The sequence below is a fragment of the Kryptolebias marmoratus genome, linkage group LG21 (assembly GCF_001649575.2).
Source record: "Kryptolebias marmoratus isolate JLee-2015 linkage group LG21, ASM164957v2, whole genome shotgun sequence".
NCBI classification, from domain to species: domain Eukaryota; kingdom Metazoa; phylum Chordata; class Actinopteri; order Cyprinodontiformes; family Rivulidae; genus Kryptolebias; species Kryptolebias marmoratus.
In genome coordinates, this window is record NC_051450.1 from 12,439,933 (window position 1) to 12,456,753 (window position 16,821).

Sequence of the window (16,821 nt, forward strand, 5' to 3'; positions counted from 1 at the left end):
TACGTACAATACAAGTTTAATATACCTACGTATCGCTAAGTACAATAAAATTGTCTAAATTAACACAATTATATCATATTATGGCTGACTTCATTTTTATAATATATGATAGGAAGCAGTATAATAAGCATAATATGGTACCTAAATGTAAAATGTATGTTATTTTTTCTGTTATTTAAGACCACAATCCACTCCATTGACATGCAGTTCTAGTTCAATGGTTTTTTAATCATACTGATGTAATTACCAATACTGCCCACAAGATGGCGCACCGAGATAAGAAGTAACATATCAAAACGTGTGGTAGTTTGAAATTGTTTTTTTAAATCAAGATACTGTTACAAATTTAACTCTTTACTCAAAAAGTAATTATACATCATTATATCTATCATATCTCGCCATGTTCGGGACAAATATCTGCAAGGAAAAAATAATTTTAAGTTGTAAAAGTACAATTAAACTTAAGTACAGAAGTTGTTTAAATGGACTTTACATTTTCTCACAGCTATCCTGGCTGACTCCTATTCCTTCCCCCCAACATCCAACCCTTTTTATTGTTTCATGTATGTTTTAATGCGATACATAAAAAAACAGATGATGGTTTATTAAAAACATATTTTATTTATTTTAAGAAGCTTTTGAACAGTTTGTATCTAATTACTGCAAATATTTAAAGTTATCAAATATGTTAACACGTACACCACATTTTCAAAGTTATATTTAACTCCATTTTGACATATTTACACAGGAATAAGGTCATTTCTCATATGACATGAACATGTAAACATATTATACATAACAAGGCATAGAAGTGTTAGTTTCACATAAAGTGTCCAAGGATTACAACATAAATTCAAATGTTTGTGTATTTTAATGTGTTCGTACAACTCTTAAAACACACCCAGTTTGCATAATGAGCATATTAATATGTTTTAAATGATACTGAAACCGGAGTACCAGCATTTTATTCCTCAAACCACCTCATGTCACAAAGACTGTGGCAAAATATTAATTAAATAACCATAAACTTGCAAAGAAAGGCAGAGTTCTTCAAGAAATTATAGCTTTTTTTATATGATTACTTTAATCACTTCATACTTAATATAAAAATGGTAATAAAAAACTTTGTGCTGCTTCCAACAATAGATCAATTTGAACAAAAATGCTTAATGACTGAAAGAAAAGAAAACAACAGCATGAAACTATTGTGTGCCCTTTAAAAGAGCTTTACTTTCTCACAAGGTGAATAGAGCTTGACACTGTGTGACTAAAAAGACTCATGCAGAGGACATGCTCAGGGTTTATATTCCAAGTTTGTGAGGGTTGAATACGTTTGTATTCAAAAGGGGCAGCCTTCATTGTAAAGCCACAGTGGTTCAAAGTGATAAAACGCTCTAAACAACGTTACATGACCCTACACAAACATACATTTATAGTCTTTAGGTTGAATTCCAAACGTAAATGATAATCCACTGAGCTCCACGGTTATTTTTCTCGAAACTGAAACAGCCTTCCACACGATTTGAAGGACCCATAAAACTTATTGGGGCGTGAGTTTTAAATTGTTTGCACACTTCAATCCACTTTTGTACAGCAAAGTTGTTTGTCTTCTTTAGATAAAGCAAAGACTTGTTCTGCTCATTCCAGGCCATGCTGCAGTCTCCCACACTCACAGACTGGACACGTCGTCGTAGAGGACGGGACACAAATGACCTCAGCAGCACCGTTAAACAAAGCTTCCTTTGCCTGGTTTCATCACTCGTCAGACAGCAACGACAGCACTAAAGTCATTTCTATTCCAGAAATTGGCCACACTTGGCCTCTGCTTGCATATTTCCGATTTGAGAATGGATTTTTATAAAACATTCATTGTAAGATACATATCTAACACGACTATATTCTATTTTATCATTCAAATCAATCAAGTTTTTTTAAAATCTAGGCAGTATTCTGGTCTGATTTTAGGGGGAAAACATTGACGAAATTCATTTTAGATTATTTCTTCTCTGTGGTTAGCTTAGTTTCACTTGGGGCTTAGAGAACCATCATATCAGGGAACCACACACGTGAATCACAGTGACAAAAAATGTGCGTTAAGCTGGAACACAGTCTGAAAGTGAATGCTGGTGGAAGTAGCACCATAAACAACAGTAACACACAAAGCTTCATGACACCTTTTCAGAGAGGTAATACTGCGGTTAACACTTCGGGGAGTAGTTCGAATGAGATAACAATGGGAGCTGCAGCTGCATGGAGAACATTTAAGGCAAGCCCATGCTTAAAGGGACAGTTCAGGTCTTCTTGAAATGGGGTTCTGTGGAAAGGTTTTGAACAATTATTGTCTGACTCAGCTCTTTGAACAACCTCAGTTTGGAGAAATGGGGATTAATTCTAATAACTAGTCAAAGAAACTCTTGGTGGTTCACGAAAATGATGCTTAATACGTCTTTCTGGATTTTTTTGTAAACAACCATGCAATGCGAAATTGATGGCAATGTAAAAATAAAAAAGCAGGGTTGGAATGAACTGAAATGTAATTTTTGAGACTGGTTTTAAGTCTTGGCTTCTCAGACTAGCCTTTAGCTCTTTAATCTAGTCAGCATTGAACCCCATTTCTTCAAACTGAGGACGTTCAAAGAGCTACCTAAAGCAGGAAAGTTATTCATTGTTCAGAACATTTTTTACAGAACCTCACTTTAAAAGATTTGAAAAGGACCAGAGAAGAAGAAAATAAATGACAGATAAAATGACTCAGTGAACTAAAAACATTGCTGGTCTATTCCTTAAACACCAAATGATCCAATAAGTTATAGTTGTTTTCAAATGTGTGATGATGTTTTGTCCATATCCAGCTGTTACAGTCATACTCCAAACAACAAACACTGATATATTAAATTTGAGTTCTGTTCAGTTAAAGCAGCGATGTAGCAGTTTGTTCTTTTATATAAATGTTGCTGTGAAGATCCTTTGTTGCTGCCACAATCATACTGCATCGCCGTAAAGTCTTTTGCAGCCGGATCATAAAAGAAGTAAGGCTCCGGATGAGGCACACTGGTTTATGTTCCATAAAGTGGATGAAGTGGTGATGCCGTTTCCTCTAAAGTCTTGGTGCATCCTCTAAGAAACTTAAGCAGCAGCAGCATTAAACTGGAGCAGCTACATGTAGCATTGCATAGTTTGGTTTCATTTAGGAGATATTCATCCTCTTCATTCCAGAATGTCAGTTTCAAACGGGACCAGGTGGTAGTAGGACAAGTTGGTGACGTAAGCCTCTGTGTCCTCATCACATACTTCTGCTTCCATTGGCAAAAACTCTGCTTCATCCTCATACCTGGGACAAAAAAATAACATATTACCCAAAGGATAATGTATCCAAAGTTTAATGTTAGCTGTTTTAGAGCCTATGTTAACTGTAGAAAGCACATAACCCGCGGGGACAAGGTACTTCAAATCGCCAGTCTGTTGAGGGAGAAGAAAATGTGTTTTGTGTGAAGTACGAGAAGGAATGTGTTCCTCTTTTGCTTCCAACACAAAAAAGGAAGGAAGAGGTGTACAGACACACTTCCTGTTTGAAGAGGGCGGTGGGTCAATTTTAGGGACCTCTCAACAACTCAGATGCAAGCTTGGTAATAGTAAGATTCAAGGGAAAACAGGCACTAAATTTATCTTGATTTACAGCTAAATTGACTCACTTTGAGTCATAGATATTTAATAACTGATATCACTGAGTAGTTAAAAGTAAATATACTTATAGCTCAATTAGGATGCAGATGAAAATATTATATAGGTGAGTTTTTATAATACTCACGTATGTTCTACAGACTCCGTAGATGAAGGCCTCTCTTTCTCTTCTGGGATACTGTGATCAAACACAATGGTTTCTGTATTGGCCAGACAGAATCCATTCGACCGCATGATTTCTACAAGGTACAGAGAACAATGTTTCATCACTTGTTATCTTGGCTTTAGGGATGACAGCAGTCGATCAATGTTTTTTTTTTTTTCCTTGTGTACATTTACCCGATATCTTGATTGGGCTCTGAAAGCATGGCTGGATTCGGTGGACTTTGTCATTCCTTAACACTTGGTCCAGCGGCGAGCGCTCAAAGAAAGTCAACATCACCTCTGACCTGGAATACTGCAGAGGGAAGGTTTAGTTAGTGCATAGCTTTCGTGCAGACAAGAGATTCTTGTAAGTCCTCTAATACGGCAGGCAGGAAAATAACTAGACAGCAGTGAATACATTGGCACAAATAATGAAGTGTGCCATGATTTGTTTCTTACAATTTTTATGAGTGATTTATGTAGTTTTTTTAGAGTTGATGGCAAGGTTTAGCTAATGTAAGCTAACATTACTGTGGTATCAGTCAAATTTAGCAGATGTGTAACTTACACTTTGCACCAAAGGAACCTTTAAATTACATCTGTTTGTTTTGTTGCTGGTATGAATCAATTGGACCAAAAATAGAGTATATGCAAGTGTGCATTTTGCATGCTGTTTGTAACATTCCTCATTTGTCAAGCATTTCACAAAGCTTTAGTTAAAGGACTGACCTTGCACGGCATGTTGATGGCATTTTTTAGTAGTCTTTCCACCTCGTTTAGCTTCTCCTCAGTGTCATGTGCCTCTTTGATTTTTACCAGTCCTGCAACAAAAATAAGTACATAAGAAAACAATACACATACACTGCTTATTTTAGTAGGCTGCAAAGAAAAAAGACTTATGGTTCTTTCCCCTTTTCCTGTAAGATCACGTTAAAGTTGTCATTTATACTATGACAACTCTAAGACCTACAAATGTGTGACTTCACTTAACGTTATAGCTCATCCCAAAGTACCATGACAGTGACACTCGATTTTGAAATTGGGTTTAACACTAAACCACTTATTTTGCACCATAATCTATTTTGTTAGTTTGTTTTTTTTCATAGCATTTCTCCAGGTACTCTGATTTCCTCCCACAGAGCAGAAACATGCACGTCATGTTAATTGGTAACTCTAAATTGTCCCTAAGTGTAAGTGTGAGTGGAATGGTTGTTTGTCTCGTTTATCTCTGTTTCCCCGTGATGGAATTGCAATCTGTCCAGCATGTGCCCCACCTCTCACATAATGAACCCCCGGAGACAGGCACCAGCTCCTCAGCGACCCCGAACAGAAAAAGCGGGTAAAGAAAACTGATCTACTGATGGATCTTGAAATCCAAAATTCTCCAGATAACACTAGCTTGGTATTCACAAACTAAAATGTTACAATAGCAGCTGTAGGAAAAATAAGCATGTTGGGACTGTTGCAGTCAACATTGTTACCCCTTTCCTTTAGTCAGATTTGTGTTTTAGTGTAGTTTCACGGAGCCACTAGCATGGCTAGACTCTCAGTTTTGCTATAGCGATGACAAAAAATTAGACTTTGTCCACCTTTAATGCCTCTCAGAAATGAAATTTACAAAAAACGCCTAAGCTGACGTCAAGTCAACAAAAGAAGAGAAGACTCAATGCTAAACATATTCCTGAGCATTGAGCATTAATAAGAGCTGTTTCTTTGACCTTTACTGCCATCAGGGTTATCTGTTATTAAAGCCAGACACAAAAACCAGACAGCTTTTTTTTTTGTTTTGTTTTTGAGAAAATGAACATTCAAAAACAAACGTGACAGTGCTTTTGTTACTGTAACCTTTTCATTAACAAGGCTCCGTGACACCTTCTTCACGTTGCCCTTAAAGCACAGTGAAGAAACTGCTGCTGTGAAATTGCTATGCAATTGCTGGCATTTGTTTAACAGCATGTAATCACAGAGGAACATAATAATAGAGGCTGCCTAACAAAGCCTGTGATAAAGTCAATCCAACGGGCGGGAAAAAAAACATCCAACTTAAGAGGTGGTGGGAGGATAAAATCATGTTGTTTGCTGTCTCTGTTTTAGTGAGTGTTCTGGAAAGCATCATTTACTGCCAAGCTAACAAAAGGTGAGAAGAATCGAAATGAGGGCTGCAGCCACAATGACGAGACTATGTTTCATGAGATGAAACATAGTCACACAGCAGTCACTGACACGTGGAAGTAATGAGTAACAGAGCCTAAAAAGATACAATGAGCACTCCCAGCCTCATCCATTTGTGGTAATTACATCATACTCAGGGCTATGAGGAGAGATTTGGTGGTTTAATCATTACCACACAGCCAAGAGACTCTATCCCCCTTATTTCTATAGATTTTGCTTTCAAATGAACAGATATTTTGTAATAGAAGTGTAATTGAAATGATCTTGATCAAAAGCTTTCCAGGCTTTCTAAAGGTATTTCAGCTTTATTGTTTTGGATTTTGGCTGCTTTTCACTCACTTTCAATCCAGTGCCTATTTTACTTTAAGAGGATTTTTTTTGTTGTTGTTGTTATTGTTGCTTGTTTAAGCCACTTGTCTTTAATCTATGAATGATTCATCATAAAAACGCTGTTAAACTGAAGCAATGAACCGGAAATGTGTCGACACATAACAGACAGCTCAGCAAAAAAAAACAAAGAAAGAATTATTGGAAAACATGATTCAGATACGTTTGGTCTGTTCCAGATTACTTTTTAAGGCCTGAGGCTATTTTCTTTCTCTCTTCCACTGGTCCTCTTTCCTCATTTTTTAGGCAGACGTTGCCCAATATGCTGTCATGGTCAGACCCAGTATAAGAACTCAGCAGAAAATAAATAAAAAAGCAGCCCAAAGGAAACTTTAAAAGAGTTTTAGAAAGATTGAGAAAATATTGATTAAGACCACGTTTACAGATGATGAGACAATGTGGCTCATTGGAAGCAAAATATAAAGAAATTAGGGTTTACACAGTATTTTATGTTGGTATCAGATTGGTTTTATGCGGCAACAGAGTCAATTCAAATGTATGTAAAATGTTTGCTAGCTATACCACAAGTCTGGAATGCTGAGAATGAAATAAATAATTTTAGTGTATGGTGTTAAAGTTATTCACTTATACTTTATGAGAAAAGCCAGTACCAAAATAAAGCCTCGAGAGACTACAAATTAGTGTTTAAAGAAGGAGAAATCTGAGATTTGAAATTTACTGTAGAGGCTGTAAACCACATCCAGTCTTCTCGGTTGTTATCCTTGGAAAATTTATGTCCTATTGTGAAACTTAATGATATTGTGACTGAGACAAAAAATGTTTTTATTTATTGTGTGCACTGACACATCACACCAAGGGGCGCATATAAAGAGGGTTGAGCTGCAAAACATTGCATTTATGATATCAAAACATGGTGTCTGGAGTAACCAAGGTCATCTGATGCTTTTTATGTAAAACGTTAACATATCTTAAAGTTTAGAAATGACAGTATTTTCAGTAGACATGCAGGATTTTACATTATATAGAATCTGGTGCATTTATTGTTTGGCTGCTGAGAAGATTTTCCAAATAAAAACCTGTGGTAAAGTACAGGTTGTGTTTGATATCAACTTAACCACATTAATGTGTGAGTGTAGCTAATGTACTATTATTAAGTTAGGGTGATTCGGCACATAAATTGGAAAAAAGCTCCATGTAGGCGTGCTTTAGAGGAGAACATAAAATAACTGTAACTTGATGCTGATACAAGAAGATTTTATTCAAGGCAGGGGAAATATTTTAATGCAACACCTCAACCTTTACATCACCGTCAGCTTTCCATTACATAATAATTTACATAAAAATTCTCTGTAAATGCAAACAGTGGCAGTATCAGCTAGCTGTAGCACTGGAATAACTATGTAATGTAAAACTGGCGATGGTGTATATATTTTTTAAAATACCTTTTGCATTAAAATTTTGAGACTAGAGGGCTCTGGGGTTTTGTTTTTTGTTTTGTTATAACAGAGCAGGTATCCACTTTGGTTCTGGCCCCATCTCGACTAGTCATTAGCTCACCAATTCAATCAGAATTAAACTATTTCTCCAAACTGTTGTTTAAAGCGCTATCTACAACAAGTAAGATAATAATGAAAGAATCCAGTTGATTCCTACAAATCTTCTGTCTGCACCACTTCTTCAGCTGCAACAAAACAACCAAGAAATTATGATGAAAGACACATGAAGCACAACACAATAGAGTTTCCCCAAAATATAGTTCTGTACCCCTTTCATGTGAGATGTTTTATGCAGGTTAACAATAATGGGGTTCTCCTCTGAAAACATAAAAGACTGCAGATGAATGGCCATTTTAAAAAAACATGTTTTTCCAACAAAAACCCTGAAAGTATTTCCTCCAATTTCCTGTTTAAGTGTCCATTTCCTGCATGGACTTCCTGGCTTCATATTCCTGTGTTATAACTCAATATGCAACACTCTCTAAGATAATTTAATCAGCTTCACTGGTTAAAAACCATTTCATCCAATAGTAAAATTATAAAAGCTTTAGTGGATTTCTATTTGATGCGAAACTTGATTTTCTCTATTTTCTAAGAGAAGGGTGTGACTGCATTTATGTTCTTACTGTCATGAGAGTGAAGTGTGAAAACAACGGAATTACCTGTAATAAGTAAGCATACATAATATAATGTTCGACTGACAAGGCAACAAGTGTCCATGTTGTACAACACAGTAACATATCTTAAATAGCTGTAAGATGTTGTAAGAGTCACACCATAAAAGCCACAGACACCTTCTGCAAGGATCTGATAAGCTCAAGTCAACAGAAAAACACTTTGTCATTCAACCACTAACTGTTTGGCCAGTTTGGTCAAAGTGTAAATTTTGACTCTTTCAATCAGCAGACAGAAGAAACTGTTAACAAAATGCAGCCAAAGGTAGTGAAAGAAACTACTTCTACTACTTTTTTTTGTTTTTTTTCTTTTTAATTATTGCAAAAAAGGTCTAGTATTTTGCATTATATTACACACCAAAATGAGTTATTCTCTTTCAGGGAGATGTCCTGAAGGGCCTAAATTGCAGGCTACCTTTATCGTTTTGTAAATGATAGCGGGAAGAAAAAAACATCAGCAGATTGCTTGACTATTGGTGCGTTTGTACGCCTGAGGCAAAGAAAAAAATCTACATCTGTTGCAAAACGCCAAACATCAGATGTCCACTGAGCAAACTGTGATTTTGAGAAGAAATGTTATATTTGAGAAACTCTGCAGCAATGTCTGTAATAATAATAATAATTGCTATTTTTAGCTTCTAAGTTTCCATTTTCTCCTTTTAGTCTGAGCTAGTGTTTCACTGGCTAGGAATTTGCTTGTTCTGTTTTTTCGTTAGTGTTCTGCTTCTTTTATCTTTAGCAACTCAGTTTTAGATTCTGTTCACACCGTTTTAAATAACCTAATAATAGTTCTGAAAAATTTATTCTAAAAAAAAAACGGGAAGTCTGTAACCCATATAAAGCTACTCTACCTAAGACAGAGTTGAGTGAATGGGTGTAGAAAGGGGGGGTTTTGGACAAAGTGTGTTTACATTCTTTGATAATGCCTGCTGTAGTTCAGGTGGACTGTGAACAATCACACTCTGCCTGTGTTCACATGTAAGCTAGGTGTTATAAGGCCTTTGCAGACATGCAGGACTAAATAGGGTAAGTCCACTCCTCTCCCACTCACCCTCTAAGTCTCTTTGTCATCATGACATCAGTCTGAGAAGCTCTACACGCCTTCTTTGTTGCCTGGGTGCAGCACAGAGACAGGAAAACATGGCTGGAGCCAGAAACTGGAGCAGAGCAGGCCAGAACTGTGTCTTTTTCCTTAAGAATGTCCATTTGAGAGGCCAAAGGGATGCAGATGAAATATCAAATAGAGGCAGAAAGCAACAAAAACCCATCAAGTAAATGTAATTAACCTTGTGGTTCACAAACCACCGATGAAATGTTAAAGCAGCACGAGGGAATGAAGTACCTCTGACGTCGCCTTGAGCTACTCTCAGTATCACATCTCCATTTACTGTTCAGCTATGATCTGGATAAGAACCGTAACCGGCAAAATAAAGAAGCAAAAAGTCAGTCATGAGATCTAAAATGTCTCTTTCGAAAACACACAACACACCGCACTGGCAGAGGCAATGCAGTGAGCTGTCAACAACTCTCTCAGCTATTTCAGCGCCTGGGAAGGAAGCAAAGCTTCCCAGTTGCCACTAAAGGAATGTTTCCGAAATTCTTGTGTAGGCCCAGTGGGTAGAGACAAAAGGGAAGTGCCAAGGAATCTCCAGGGGATCAAACACACAGAAGAAATGGGAAGCTTTGCCAAATCTGTAGCAGTCCCAGGGTACCATGGCATGGCATTCAAATCCTGAGGGTTTTAAGGCCTGCTACAGAAACTACTGTTCTTTCTACCTGATATCACAAATAGAGCTGTCAGAATCTGAAAGTTTACTTTGGCATACAAATAATTCTCAAATGCTAATTTGAGGATTTTTCTCTGTTCATTTTTAGGCATAGGCTTAGTAATTGTTTAATAATTCATGAATATGTTGTCTTTTAGGTTATCTGAACAACAATGACTCATGACAAGTTCATTTTAATGTTGTATTATCTGTTTTTTCCTGGTAAATTAGTAACATGTAGTCTGCATTTATCAGCCAACACTTCCATCAGCTTCCATTTGACTGATACATATAGACTACAGTTTATTTCTAAATGAATGCACCGATTAATGAGTAATTGAGTGGAATCAGACGATTTTAAGCTTGACAGGTCTGAGTTCCACGTGGAGGTCTGTGATGAATGTTTCCCTGCTGAGAATATTAACCTTATAGGCCAAACATACAGAAATAACATTTTAAGTCCTAAACACTGACACGAGTTAGAAAGATGATATTCCCACCACTTGGTCCACTCATTATGTGATAAGATCACTAAAGTGACATCCTAAAGTTGGTTTTGTTAATGATTACCCTGTTCAAATAAACTCATGTGGAGCTGTTCAGGGTAACTACCTTCTCCTCTTCTGTTTAGTTTACTTACCCAATATTAAAATATTAGCCCTCGTCATGGATAATACTGTCTTATATGGTTAAGAGTTCATGTGAAGAGTGAAGAGTTTTTCACAGCTGTTCTGGTAAAAAATGTCTAACTGTAATCCTCAAAAATGCAACAGAGTAGAAAGCAGCTGTTGTTTGTGCTGTCCGAGGCAGGAACATGAATATTGAAGGATTCTGCTGTCCAGGCAGGAGCAACCGTTCAATCTACTAGTGGAGTGTTTCCCAAACTCTCCAGCTTTGAACCGGCAAAACAACAGCAGCAGAAGCTTGTGACTTCATCAGCAGCTTCTTGAAGTGTTCAATCGTTGCTAATAAGTCAACTGAACAAGTGTTTGACGGTAAGCAATTCCTGACTGGGGCCTTTCTGAGTGGAGTTTGCATGCTCTCTTCAAGTACACATGTTTTTTTTTCCCCCACAAACATGCATATTAGGTAAATAGATGAATCGTGCATGCTGCTGCACAAATCATAGAAAGAAGTACCGCTTTCCCTGTATTTTTCTATTGAGCAAAGGGGTCAAATTTGAACAACTGGGAGCAATTCTTAAAGACAGTCATGACTCATATAAGCATGGATGTATGGTGGACTCTGATGCTGAGGATCCAGATGGACTTTGCATTGTGAAAATATATTTCTCTTTTATTTGTAGTTTTTTTTCTTTTGGTGCCTATGAATCAAAAAGCACAAGAACCAGACCGACATGTTTAAATCCTGATTCACTGAGCAGTGACTGTGCTGTTCTCGGTTAGTAAAATCAACTGTGACATGAGGATTGCATATCACCTGCTGCCTTGCAGGACAAGGTTTCAAAGGTCTTGATCTGTCAAAATATGTGTTGGGGATGACTCTCAGCTACTACCACGTCAAGTTTCAGCTCAATATCTGTAAAACTGACTGAGTTACAACCTTTTTTGCTAAGATTGAAAACCTGTGGCAGCCATCTTGAATCGAGATGACTCCAAAAGTTAATCAGTTGTTGATGCGCAGCCAATGATCACTTACTGGGAGTTTTGTCACCTATCATGGCCATGGCAATATTAGGAAACAGAAGTAGGCTTACATCAGAAGGCAGTCCGCTAAAGGTGGTATTTGTGCTGCCTCTGTCGGGGACACGTGGAAAACACAAAATTTGCCAGAATGTACGCAAACTTTCCCTTAGAATCACAAAAGCAACACATTTACCCAAACGCCAGGGCCAAAAATGGGATTTTTAAAAACAATACAGCTCTAGAATGACAGAAACTAAACTGAAGAAAAGTTTGAGACAGGTTCCAGACGCTCAGAACTCCAGGAGCAAAGCCTGAAACTCGTGAGGGGGGAACTGAGAGCCCTCCTCAACGTTTTTCACTCTGGACACTCTCTGGCGAATGTCGATCGGGATTTGTCACCAACAGCCACAGCCCTGTGAGATACTACATAAACTTCCATTTTGTAGTTTTTTTCAATTACACTACATAAGACAATGACATAATGAAAAGTCTGCAATTCTATGATGGCTTTAAGTTTTGGTGTGCCACCCTAAGCTCAACAGTTTGGCCCTTTTGGAAAACTTTCTAGAGGCACCCCTGTTTCTTGGATGTTTTTTTAGACATTTTTTTGCACATAAGGTGGAATAAAGGAGCTCCCAGGGTCTCCACATGAGCAGCTCCGCCTCTGATCACAACTTCGAGTTAATAATAGCTGACTTGTCATCGTTTCCTGTCTGACTGCCCCGGTGCGTGTCTAACCTTCTATCATGGGAGATTTGGAGAGGTCTCTCCTGTCCTCCGGGAAGGACTCCAGCAGTTTTTTCAAGAGCCGCCCCAGATCGGAGTAACTCCGGTGCAAGTATAGGATGTTCCTGTCGGACCACTCGGTCCTGATCTCGAAGAACTCCTCTTCCTCCCCGCGCTGGCTGATGATGAGCCTCCGGGTCCCGTTGACCCAGCAGTCCCGGACGAACATGTTGACCAGAGACGTCCCTTCAAACACAGCTGATGCCATCCCTCAGCGCGTCAGTGCCCGAGGCATGCTGGAGAGAAACTTTGGAGGCAAACTTTTCCCCTCCCCGGGAAGATCGCATTCCAAGAGAAGAAAAACAAAAAGGGAAAGAAAAGAGAAAAAAAGGGGGGGAAAGGCAAACGCGTGGAAGTTCAGTGTCAGCCTCCCTGTGAGCGCCAGACAGCTGCGGCTGAGCATAAAACCAGGAGGAGGAGGAGGAGAAAGAGGAGGAGGTTTGCTCAGCCCATCACAGGCGTGATCTCTAACGTGGCATGACTTGGAGAAAAAAATAGACTCCAGAGAGAAAGATAACACTCCCAGCAAACTGATTTGGCAACATCTATATTAGATGTTTATCCCCTGTCACTAGGATAAGATCTAAAATACAGCTTTTAAGAGGAGCTGGGAGGAAAAAAAGTTAAGTGAGCACAATCTTTCTTTGCTTTTCCTAAATCCAAAAAGTCTGAACTTTTTAAATCTGCAGTTGCTTCTCTTGTCAGCACATTTTCCTCCCTTCCTCCCTTCCTTCCTTCCTTCCTTCCCTCCTTGCCAACAGCATGTCATTATGCACGGAATGCAAAAGTGACTCCGTCCATCTGTTTTGAACAACTGCACTTTTCATTCTCTTTTTCAAGCCTCAGTTTGATCAACAACCTTATTTATTAATGGCCTTACATTTAATGCTGCTGCATCTAAAGGACCTGCACACATTGCATGTTTGAAGATCCCAAATCAACTTTTGGTTGGGTTTAAACTGTCAGGACATATGTTTTTGTGGGTTTTGTTGTGCTGGTCAAGCCTCTCCATCCTTTTCGTGTTTATTTTGAACATTTTATATCCATCCTTTGTCCTTTTAGTCAAGACATATTTATAGGAATCTCTGATAATTTAAAATCTGTTATACGATGGAATAAAGAAAACTATCACTTTCAACTTTAATATATCTAATGTAAACAACATTATCTTGAAGCAATAAGTACCAGTGCAATATTAAACCTCCAGTCACTCCAGAAATCAGTAGCTGTTGTTTGGTTGGGAGAAAAATCCTGAACTTTTGAAAAACGTGATGTAAAAACTATAATCTTGAACAACAGGAAGAGACGAAGTTGCTTTTATAGACTCAGGTTAGAGGACAGCAGGAAAGAACATTTTCACTCAATGTCTCTACTAATGCAAGAAACCTTATATAGTGCTTTCAGTGTTTGCATCAGAACCAAATGTTAGCCAAAGAAAATCAATCAAACTGTTTTTCTTTTTGGCACAGCAACCCAAAGAGAAGCAGATAGGTTTTGCATTGCTCTTGTGAACAACACATTTATATTTTTTTATGTGATGGGAGAGACTAATAAAAGACCTTTACTGGAAGCTATGGTCAAGGCAAGAAATGGCGATTCAGCTGTAATTAACAGATGTGGAGAAGCGGGGGGGGGGACTGTCTCCAAACAGTTCCTGTAAAAGCAGTACAACACAGGAAATAGCATGTTAATTGCAGGCAAAAGCCAGCATAAAAAAAACCAGCACAGGCATACATATGCACCTGCACACAAAGGGAATTTTCTGCTTTTACAGAAAGGAGCAGCAACGTAAAAACAAGGAACTTCTCAGTCAGTTCCTGCTTCTGCTGGGACTTCCACATCGTCAGCCACAGAGAGAATTTCACTGTACCGTAAAGTGAAATGTTATTCCCCTGTTGTATTTAACATCACTGTGTGTACAACTGAATGTGATTTAGACACAGCACCATGGAGCAAAATCTTCAGAAGGTTCTGTGAACTTGGACACCTCTGGCAGGAAGAGCCCAATATTTGTGCCAAAAACAAACATCTAAACTGGTGGCTGTGCAAAGGTTTGTTCAGTAGCATTTGCATGAGCTGTTAGGATTGTTTTGAACTGTTTTTCAGACAATAGCACTTCACCTTGTTCTTGGCCGTGATCAGGCTATAACTTATTAATCGTAGTTAAACTCTCCTCTTCTTTTAGAAGATTTAAACTGTCCCTTTAACTAGTTCTTCTTTAGTGTTTACATTATTTTTAATGGGACTACGAGCCCTGAACATGTAAACCGACAGACAACCCAAACAGAAAAACAGAAAAGATACTGGATTGTTGTATGAGGTGGTCAAATTGACAGTCTTGCTCCCCTCCCTGTTTGTTTATAGCAAGAAATGGATTGTATAGAGCTTCATTAGGCATCTGCAGGGCTAAGCACTGGTCCGTATCATTACAGTGGCTGAAATTATACAGTGGAAAGAAAACCCCAGTGGTGTCCACTAATGATAAAGTGCAGACTGCCACTGGGTGCTAATACTGTTGTGTAGCTCAGATGTGACATGCAGTTTTATATATAACTCTTTACAAAAGCATCCAAAAGCTCAGCTGACTATCTGCTATTATTGTGTAACAATAGGGAAGGTGAAAAGATAGAGTCTGGCAAATAATGAGAGGCCATTTCCGAATTATCTCTGTTTAATGTATTATCATGCGAGCAATCTGTATTTTCACAAGAATATATTGAGGTCCATTTATCAGCGTTGTCAGGGTTTTGGCATTCGTTTGCACCATCTTTCCCTCAGGAAAAATGGTGAATTTTGTGGGAAATTTTGAAGGTTAACTCACGAGTGTTATATGGCGCACTTTTTATTCAAAACCCATGATTAGTATGATCACATATCATACGAACTGCCTCGGTATTATCAATCTGACCTCCTCTCCTTGTGTGTTGGGTCAAATCCGTGGTTTGACCACATTTACGGAGTCAGCACGTTCTGCCTCCGTACCTCATTCCATGAGTACTCATTGAAAAGAGGACTTTATATGGAAACATTTTTGCCCGCTCATCCTCTAAGGCCTTTTTTTTAGGCTACATTTTTTTGGCATTTTCTCAGATAGAACTGAGTAGATGCCAAACCAGTGGGGAAAGCAGGAGGTTGGAGACTTGTGTGTCACTCTGCAGGGGGGCAGTTCGGTGGAATAAAACCTTAAGATTCAGATTATTTAGTAATTTTTTTTTAGTACTTTGACATAGCTATTAGGCATTGCTTTAAAATAGGAGTTTTCAGTTTTTATGCAGATTGTTTCAGAGTTGCAAGCTGCGTCCAACTTAGTTTAGTATTTAGCTGTAGGGTTTGTATTTGTAGCATATGAATGAGTGTAATTCAGGTTAATATTCCATGTCGCTGGTTATGTAGCCTGCCTTTATGCCTTAACTAGTATGGTTTTGTGAAGCTACGTAGAAACAACTCAAATCAAACCAAATAATTTTCCATGTAGTGGAACATCATCCCTGAAGATATTATATTAGATCTGGGGAAATGCTGATCAGTCACAGAAAGTTACTGTGAGTCAAATCAAGCCGATCAGATGCAGTTTGTGACATTGGTGTCTCTTTTCTTAATGTACATCAAGCAGTCTTCATAACAGAGTTTTCTTATTTGCATCAGCTGACGTAGCTCTCCAACATGATCTCCACCTGTAAGAATTTAGAAGTTGTGATGAAGTTTATTCAACATAAACCAGACCATATCATATCCGGATTTTAACTCTAGTTGTTTTATTTCATTTAATAATAGCCTGTGATGGATTTAAAGCACAGTTTAAAAAGGAAAATCCTCATTAATAACAAAAGAGAAACAGCAACTGGGGGAAAATATGCTTTCTCATCCCTTTCACTGACGCAAACATAAATTTAATCCTACGACAAGCTCATATGTTTAGATTGTGCTTCCAAAGTTCTTTACCCTCGATAAATTGTGCCAGCATCACTCTTTCCGAAAACCAAACATCAGGGGCTCAAAGGCGAAACTGTTAAGAAAGGGAAGGCGAAAACAACGAAAACAAAGATGGTCACATCTGTCAGAAAACAAAGAACATCTGCGTTTATGGTGACAGGCGTTCGTTTTTCCA

The 16,821-nt window shown here is 38.2% G+C and overlaps 1 protein-coding gene across 1 annotated transcript; it reads right to left on the bottom strand.

Moving 5' to 3' along the window:
- Positions 1–978: 978 nt before the first annotated feature.
- On the bottom strand, positions 979–13,104 carry pxdc1b (PX domain containing 1b). The gene is made up of 5 exons (XM_017406292.3): positions 12,666–13,104; positions 4,555–4,646; positions 4,021–4,138; positions 3,809–3,920; positions 979–3,331 (listed from the first exon to the last, which is right to left on the bottom strand). The coding sequence occupies exons 1-5, from the start codon at positions 12,919–12,921 to the stop codon at positions 3,208–3,210; spliced, it is 702 nt and encodes a 233-aa protein (XP_017261781.1). The 5' UTR covers positions 12,922–13,104; the 3' UTR covers positions 979–3,207.
- Positions 13,105–16,821: the final 3,717 nt, after the last annotated feature.

Bases quoted from the DNA above. Each gene is read 5' to 3' on its own strand.
- pxdc1b (XM_017406292.3), bottom strand. From the start codon at position 12,921: ATGGCATCAGCTGTGTTTGAAGGGACGTCTCTGGTCAACATGTTCGTC. The intron at 4,139-4,554 runs GTCAGTCCTTTA...TTCCCTCTGCAG, and splicing joins CCATCAACATGCCGTGCAAG to TATTCCAGGTCAGAGGTGAT. The intron at 3,921-4,020 runs GTAAATGTACAC...TGTACCTTGTAG, and splicing joins GAGCCCAATCAAGATATCGG to AAATCATGCGGTCGAATGGA.